The sequence below is a fragment of the Sapajus apella genome, unplaced genomic scaffold (assembly GCF_009761245.1).
Source record: "Sapajus apella isolate SASKATOON/1434 unplaced genomic scaffold, GSC_monkey_1.0 scaffold19, whole genome shotgun sequence".
Classification (NCBI taxonomy): domain Eukaryota; kingdom Metazoa; phylum Chordata; class Mammalia; order Primates; family Cebidae; genus Sapajus; species Sapajus apella.
In genome coordinates, this window is record NW_022436959.1 from 2312067 (window position 1) to 2320578 (window position 8512).

General features: G+C 38.2%; 1 protein-coding gene across 3 annotated transcripts in view; it reads left to right on the forward strand.

The window, feature by feature from the left end:
• The window catches only part of HERPUD2 (HERPUD family member 2), a 49525-nt gene extending 44354 nt beyond the window's left edge, over positions 1-5171 (forward strand). For all 3 annotated transcript variants that reach the window (XM_032286809.1, XM_032286810.1, XM_032286811.1), the window contains 3 exons: positions 1694-2017; positions 2723-2840; positions 3298-5171. In XM_032286809.1, coding sequence (XP_032142700.1) covers positions 1694-2017; positions 2723-2840; positions 3298-3459 — 604 coding nt within the window. In that variant the 3' untranslated portion in view covers positions 3460-5171. The remainder of the gene's footprint in view (positions 1-1693; positions 2018-2722; positions 2841-3297) is intronic.
• The last annotated feature ends 3341 nt before the right edge of the window (positions 5172-8512 follow it).

Below are 8512 nucleotides of genomic sequence, written 5' to 3' on the forward strand. Positions count from 1 at the left end.
TTTTTTTTTTTTTTTTTTTTTTTTTTTTTTTTTTTTTTGAGATAGAGTCTCGCTCTGTTGCCTTGAGTGCAGGGGTGCAATCTTGGCTCACTGCAGCCTTTTCCTCCTGGGTTCAAGCAATTGTCATGCCTCAGCCTCCAAGTAGCTGAGATTACAAAAGTGTGCCACCACACCTGGGTAATTTTTGTATTTTTAGTAGAGATGGGGGTTTTGCCACATTGGCTAGGCTGATGTTGAACTCCTGATATCCAGTGACCCATCCACCTGCCTCAGCCACCCAAAGTGCTGGGATTACAGGTGTGAGCCACCATGCCCGGTTTGCCAGGTTGCATTTCTTAACACATAATTAAGTCAGTTATTCCCGCAACCACCCAGATATCATCTGATTCTCTTGCTTACTGTGAAGTCTACATCCTTGTTCTTCCTCCAGACCTTTCCCCATAAAGCTAAGCTGCTTTATGAACCTTGTATCCCATAAGCCGTTGGCTCCAGGCAGGATGTTTGTACCTTACATGTTGCCATGGTAATGATTATCATTTGAGTGACTGCTTTGTGCTCAGTACTCTGCTGGATGCTGTACCCCACCTTGTCTCTTTTGTGAACCTCACAAGAACTGTGTAAGATAAGGGGTGCTTATTATGCTTGCTGCTAAATAATATGCTCTGTGTACATCATTTAACTTCGGAGCCTCAGATTCTCCTCTTTAAGATAAAGTAACTCACCTGTGTATCAGAATATCCATGAAGTAGGAATTGTGTTTTCTAAACCAAAAAGCCCTGTACAGATAAAAGTTACTATCATACTGGCTTAAATAGGATTTTGTAGCCTGGGAACCATTTATTTAACTTTCCTTTGCTATCCTGATTGTTAACTTATTGTAGAAAAATTTAAAAACATAACAAGGTAGAGTAGTAAAAGGAATCCATGTGTACCCATCACCCAGCTTTGACATTTATCAATTCATGTCAGTCTTATTTTACAACTTTTCCCCTTCTGTTGGATAATTTAAAGCAAATCTAAGGTTTATTATCACTTTACTGGGAAATTTATTCTTTACTGGGAAAATTTAAGCAATCAAATTATAAGCAAATCTGAGGATCACAATTCTTTCTAACTTGACAGGGACCAGTGGTCTCCAGTTGGAGTTCTTTCAAATCAGTATTGGGGTGAAAGAGTTGTTATCTGAGATGTAGTTAGAATTTTAGAATACTAATACAAATCATTTATCATTGACAGTTGACACATAGGATAATAATAGTATATATTTTTAGACAAGTCTTTCAGAACATGGGTCTGACAAAGAAGTAGGTGATGGGCTTGAGAATTTTCATCCCATGTAGAACACCAAAAGGGGTCATTCATGAAAAGGTTTGGACATCGCATTAGCTTATAAGGTAATTGATTGAAAGAGAGGCAAGAGTGGTTAACATGGCTGCTCTCATGTCTTCGCCTTTCCCCTGTCATCGTACACTACCAGGCTAAGAGAACATCCTTTCCTGTGTGACATCTACCATCAACCTTGGCTCCACTTTTCCACTGGAATTTGCACTTACCTAAGAAATGTGGTGCAGGAGTTGGGATATTTCATATTAGGTTTATGAAAAATACATATAGCTCCCCAAGAAGTTTAAAAATATGGTATAGTAAAGTTTTTTTTTTTTCTTTTTAATATTTATTTTGGTGACTATTTCAGTCAAGCTGCAGTTTCAGCTCAGGCCACATCAAATGTCAACCCAACCCAGCCTACTGCTTCACAGCCTCTAAATTTGGCACATGTTCCTGGAGAAGAACCCCCACCAGCTCCAAACCTAGTGGCCCAAGAAAATCAACCCATGAATGAAAATGTTCAAATGAATGCACAGGGAGGCCCAGTACTAAATGAAGAAGACTTCAATCGAGACTGGCTAGACTGGATGTACACGTTCTCACGAGCTGCGATTCTCCTTAGCATTGTATACTTCTATTCTTCTTTTAGTCGGTTTATCATGGTAATGGGAGCCATGCTACTGGTTTATTTGTGAGTGATGTTTATTAACTTTTTGTGGTTTCTTTTAATTTCTGCAACTGTTCAGCACAGAATCTGGTCTGTTGTGAATTTTGAGTGAAGGAATATGAATGCTGGGCTTTAGATATCTAGCATGTTTTTGATACCAAAAGCAAGGGCAGGTTTTGTTGAGTGAGAATATTTATCAGAATTATTTAGAAGCAGAATTTTTGTTTACTGCATTTTATAAAAATTGTTTATTCAGTGAGACATACTCTATCCATTATTTAGAATTTAAGAAATATATGATGCACTACTGCATAAAGCCATCCTCTTTGATTAGAATTGCCAACAGTAAGCCCTATAGGTATAAACCAGATTTTTTTTTTGTAGCTAGACTATTTTTCCCCTGCTCCCTTCTCTCCAAGGGGCAAACAAATATCTAAGTTGTATTTCATTTTGAAAAATACTAGAAAAGATTTATGATTCCTGATATGTCTTAATAACTAGCATAGAGCCAATGAAGTCCATGATAGACTTAGAGATTTGGGTTTCTTTTGTTTTGCTGTCATTGCTTTGACAAGGGTATTTCACTGGCCTGAAGTGGGAGATTTGGTCTTTTTATTTATTATAGTTCTAATCATTTTTCTCTTGTACGACACTAATTTAAACATTTTATAGTATTACAAATAAAAAGAACTGTGACTTATTTTATTTTCTCTTTATTTTACTGAATAGACACCAAGCTGGATGGTTCCCTTTTAGGCAAGAAGGAGGTCATCAGCAGGCTCCCAACAATAATCCCGAAGTTAACAATGATGGGCAAAATGCAAACAACTTGGAACTTGAAGAAATGGTATGTAATTGAAACTTTTTTATACTTTAGATACAGAGATTTTCCCAGCACTGCATGGCACCAACATGATGAAAGAATATTGGATGGTTGTTCCATAAGTATTTGTGAAATGGCACATCAAAGCAAGTTAACATAAATTGTGGTGGTTTCATCTGGGATAACTTAGAATATAATACCGAATCAGTCATATATTAGAACTAAATGGGAAGAACTAACATTTTTTTCCTGAAAATAGCCTAGAAATAAAATTATACACATGGTGAGCATTTATTGTATTGCATTGGCAGTTGTCCCCTTTATACTGGATCACTGAGGAATTTATCAGTTTTGGCCTTAAAGATTTCTAATGACCACATGTATAGCACTTCATATTCCTTTGTTCTGCAAAGAAGAATTTAACTCTCTTCTATCATGAACTAATACTTGTTCACGTTATGCTTCTTGTTTTGCTTCAAAGGAGCGTCTTATGGATGATGGGCTTGAAGATGAAAGTGGAGAAGATGCAGGTGAAGATGCCAGTGCAATTCAGAGGCCTGGATTAATGGCTTCAGCTTGGTCTTTCATCACCACCTTCTTTACTTCACTAATACCAGAGGGGCCTCCCCAGGTTGCCAATTGACCTGAAAAACTGTGCCAGCTACAAGGAGGGTCTGACTTTAGGAAAGAGGTTTAAATAACAGTGCAATTTCAAAAAAATTTATAACTTTCTTTTCATCATGATGTACAGAGGTGTTTTTTTCTTTAGGCTTCTCATGCATATGAATATTTTAAGCACAAAAGGACTACTAAATGTTTGATTTTTTTTTAAGATCCTAACAGAACATAGTGTAACAATATTGGTCTTCCAGGTGTTACTCATTTCAATTATGTATAGTATACCAAGACAGACCTATTTTTGTGTCTTATTCTTTAAAGAGCTGCTTTATTGGCCAGGCGCCATGGCTCACGTCTGTAATTCCAGCACTTTGGGAGGCCGAGGTGGGTGGATCATCTGAGGTCAGGAGTTTGAGACCAGCCTGACAAACATGGTAAAACCCAGCCTCTACTAAAAATACAAAAAAATTAGCCAGGTGTGGTGGCACTCGTCTGTAATCGCAGCTACTCAGGAGGCTGAGGCAGGAGAATTGCTTGAATCCAGGAGGCAGAGGTTGCAGTGAGCCGAGATTGGGCCATTGCACTCCAGCCTGAGCAACAGAGTGAGATTCAGTCTCAAAAACAAAAAAAGAGCTGCTTCACATATAAATGTCTATAGCTAGTAGCCCAGCCCTTTAATGTTTAATTTGAATAAATATATCTATTTTCTGTGAATTATCTTGAAAGTTTTAAACAGAATGACCTCATAGTTTTTAATAAAGGATATTATTTACCTAAAATGTGCTAGTAGCATCTTGCCCAGCCATAAAGCAATAAACTTCTCAATAATCTTAATTTTGACATTTGAATAAGTAATGGAAACTTTCTATTTTAAGGGCATGTATCCCATCAATTGGAATCAGTACCTTAACAGAAAAAGGCAGCTCTTCAATGGAATTAAAGTGATATAAAATGTTTGATACAGGCAGTACTTTTATAACATAAGATATGCTGGAAATTGCTCCCTGTAATTTTTTAAATAAAAAGTCAATTATGGTAAACATTCTTATGGGATATTTGTTCAAACTCTTCCCCCATTACATGCAAAAATTTATGTGAATTTTAGTAGTTGTTTTGAAGGGTTGAAGTCTTAAAGGTCATTTACACCTCTTTCCATTCCAGATGGATATCTCCTAGTTAGATTGTCTGAAACCTCATTAATTGATTTAAAAATCCCTGTGCAAGCCAATTTAATACGTCATAAGAAGGCAGTTTCTTATTAGATAGCTAAGTAAAACAAATATGGATGGGAGAACTTCATCTCACATGAAATGCACTATTGAGTTATGAGTGTGGTACTGGCCCAGGAGTATATGATTAGGTAACAGAACAGAGTAGAAGATTAAGAAAACATCCATAAATTATTTTCTGATTTGTTTGCTTATAATGATAAAAGTGACATTTTCAAGGGATGACTGGTTAACCCTTTGAAAAGTAAAGTTAGATTTCTATTTATAAATGTTAAGAGGTCATGACTGAATATGAACAATCAAATCGTGGGAATAATAAGAATATGTAGGTGAAAATTTATATAACATTGAAATGAGAGAATGGCAGAATCTTTAAAGATTGCTAAGTATATAATGTTTTGACATAAGTAATTGAAAGGCAAATAATTAGGGGAAAAAAGATAGAAAAAGTGATAAATGAAGTCTTAAATTCAGTCCAGTAAAAAAAAAAAAAAATTGTATCTAGTAAAAAAATAATCACTCCAATAGGAAATGGGTAATAAATATGAAAAAAAGTAGTATCTAGTAGTTAAAACTACCAGATTCATAAGATGAAATTCAGTGTTGGTGAAACTGTAGGGGAACGTAAAATAGAATATAGCCTTTCCAGCAAGTATCAGATTTTCAAGTTGTGCACAGAATCATTCAGTGTCATCCTGTTATTCCCAGAATACAGATGAGACTAATGAACATGGCTTACAAAAATCTCGAAAGGTTGTGCCCTCGCTTCCTGTCAGTTTGAGCTCCCCTTAATTCCTGTTTTAACTAGGCTGCTCTTCCAGCCACAGAACTTTTAAAATAGCTGTTCTTTTGCTGCAAACATCTGCAGTTTCTTTTCCTTCTTTACCTCACTAACACTAATCACTCATCAGATCTCGGCATAAGTGCCAATTCTTTGGGAGGCTTTTCCTTGGAAGCACAGTTTATTACTTTGCCTTTAAAACTGTTGCAGTTTACATTTATTTCCTTGTTTCTCTCACTATATAGAATGGATGAAGTTGGGGAGAACCTGGAATTTAGTTCAGTCCTGGATAAGTGCCAGCAGAAGTTTGAAAGGATGTCATTCATGTGTGAGACTCAGCTTTCCAGATAATCATTGCATTGTTTGCAATAGGAAAAAAACAGAATTGGCAGACGTTCAGCAGAGTGACCTGTGGCACATTTGAACAGTTTGGATCCATGATTAGGGATGGCTGGTTTCAAGACTGATGCAATTATTCCATCCAGAAGAAGGGTCTGGATTTTAACCTGGGAGCTAAATAAATGAACTATCAAAGCTGGTAGAAATGCTCCATGGGTCAGAGCCTAATGCAGGTACAGGGTGGGGAGACAATGCAGCGATAATTATGAGGCTGATCAGTTTCATTTCTTTTGGGAGCTGGAGAGTAGAGAATTGGAGCTGTAGAATTCAGTGGGGATGGTCAGCATTGTGGGACCACCCCTCTGGAGGAAATGAGCAGGTCCCTGCCTCCTAGCAGCAGGCTGGGGCCTAAGGAGAAAGATCCTGGTTATAAACTCCTGTGAAGGGTTCTAAGAACACTGGAATGCATGAGCCACTGTTAATTATTTTTCCTGCATTGTTAATTCCCATGTGTTAGCCTCACATTCAGTAAGTCTTTGTCAAAAACTGCAACCTAGTGTCAGCCGTGTTTTGGATGATTTAGGAAGGGGCTGTGTCCATACTGGGGCCAGACGGTACCTAGGTGGCTGAGGTAATCAGACACTGGTCTCAAGGCCAGATGTTGACTAGTAACAACCAGGATATATGTTTCTGGAATATAAACACTTTTAGGACTTCTTACATTGCTATACATTACCGTAAAGACTAGATCTTCAGTGAGAGGATCAGATCATGTTAGGTGAGTAAAAGAAAAGGGTCATCTGGAGGGCTGGAGAATTGGAGACATTCATACCATACTTTGGTGACATAATTAGATGCCATAGCTTACCAGTATACTAACTAGTTTCTCTGGCTCTTTGTACCATCACTGTTGAAATAAGGCTTTGCAAATTACTGGGAGGAAAGGTCATATTTGGAGCCCCAAGTGTACAGTCCTAGTGGCAGTTTTGCTGTTGAAATAAGGCTTTGTAAATTAGTGGGAGGAAAGGTCGTATTTGGAGCCTCAAATGTACAGTCCCAGTGGCTGTTTTGCCTCACTGTTGAATGACTGTAATGTGATACATCAGTTTTTTTGAAGTCTGGTGTAAGTCATACCCTAAGGTCTATGGTATCTGGAATGGTGCTGCTGGATGTGCAGGACTGCCAAGCTCTGGCGTGTGGTGTTCTCATCTACCAGATCATTCCTGGGAGGCCCATTTTGGCCAGCTGGCTCACATCTGCGGGTGGTATTGCTAGCATTGCACATTGGAACTGCAACCTGGGAAAGTGATAAGAAACCTACCTCGTGGTGAGTACAAAGGATGTTTGTTGTATTTTATACACATTAATATTTTGGATGTTTTAATAGCTAAACATTTTAAAACAAAGCAAAATCAATAATAATCCTTTTTGAATATATTGTGAACAATGCAAGCCTTTTATTAAAAATTACTATGGAATATTCAAAAGAAAGGTTTTTTCTTACAGAGAGCAGAGAATAATTACTAAGGGTTCCTGTTTCAAAGCCTCTAGGACCCTTTTACTGTCCAGAATTCTTAGTAAGTGGAAAACATTTCCCAAGGATAATGAAGTCTCAGCCCTGATATGGGCAGGACAGCAAAAGACCTGTCTCTTTCCAGAGCAAACCTCAGTGGTTGCACCTGTCCTTCCATTACACTTTGGGGATAAACCCTGGAGGGGCCCTAGTTTAGGGGACCAATTTCATGGGCCTTCTTGACAAAGCTTACTTTCTTGATCCTGCTGCTAAATTCAGACCTTTCCTCCAATTGATCGTCTTTCCAAAATGAGCATAGCAACACCTGCACAAACCATTTCATGTGGTGCAGTAAGCTATTTCATCCAAGTGTTCCAAAGCCATAAGATGAACAAGTGGGAAAAACTTAGAGCTGTGTAGGATGTTTCCCAAGTTACTCTTTCACAGAGGATGTATGGGAGACAGGCTGCTATTGTGCCATCCTTTCCATTACATAGTGATAACAGCTGTTACTTGGAATGCTTTAAAACTTGGTATTATTTATGTTTAAGTATTTGCTGTATTCCTGGCTCTGTGCTAAATGCTATGCCTGCATCTTAAAAAATCCTTAAAATAAGTCAAGGCAGGTACCACTGTTACTTCTGTTTTCCAGATGGGGACACTAAGACTTTAAGAAGTTAAATAGCTCACCGAAAGACACACAGCTAGTAAGTAACACAATGGTGACCTGAACCCAAGTCTATTCTACTCTAGACCATGGACTCCAAAATTAATTATGCATATAAGGAATGTGGAGAGTTTAGCCTTGAACAAAGGGAGATGAGCTTGTTTTGTACCAACCCTTCTGCTGAGGAAAAGAGAAAACCTATCTATTTAGGCACCAGAGGCCTATTGAGAAAGCAAGGGCTAATATTCTGAGAGGTGAGACCTACATTTGTTACTATTCATTTCCCCCTCAAGGGACTTGCTAATTCAAGGGCAGGGGCTGAGAAACTGAGCAGAAGTTTTAGAAGACTAATGGAGAACAAAAATTAGAGTTGGGGATCTAAGTAGAAGTGGCCCTGGAAAACGCCCCAGGCTTTCTTTTGGGACCCCAAAGGGCTTCTCTTTGATTAAAGGTGAACTGGATATGGACCTGTCCTCACAAGGACTAAAGCCCAGCCTTAGATCTAGTGGATGGCCAGAAGCAAAAAGCACCTCTGAGGGAGGAGGACAT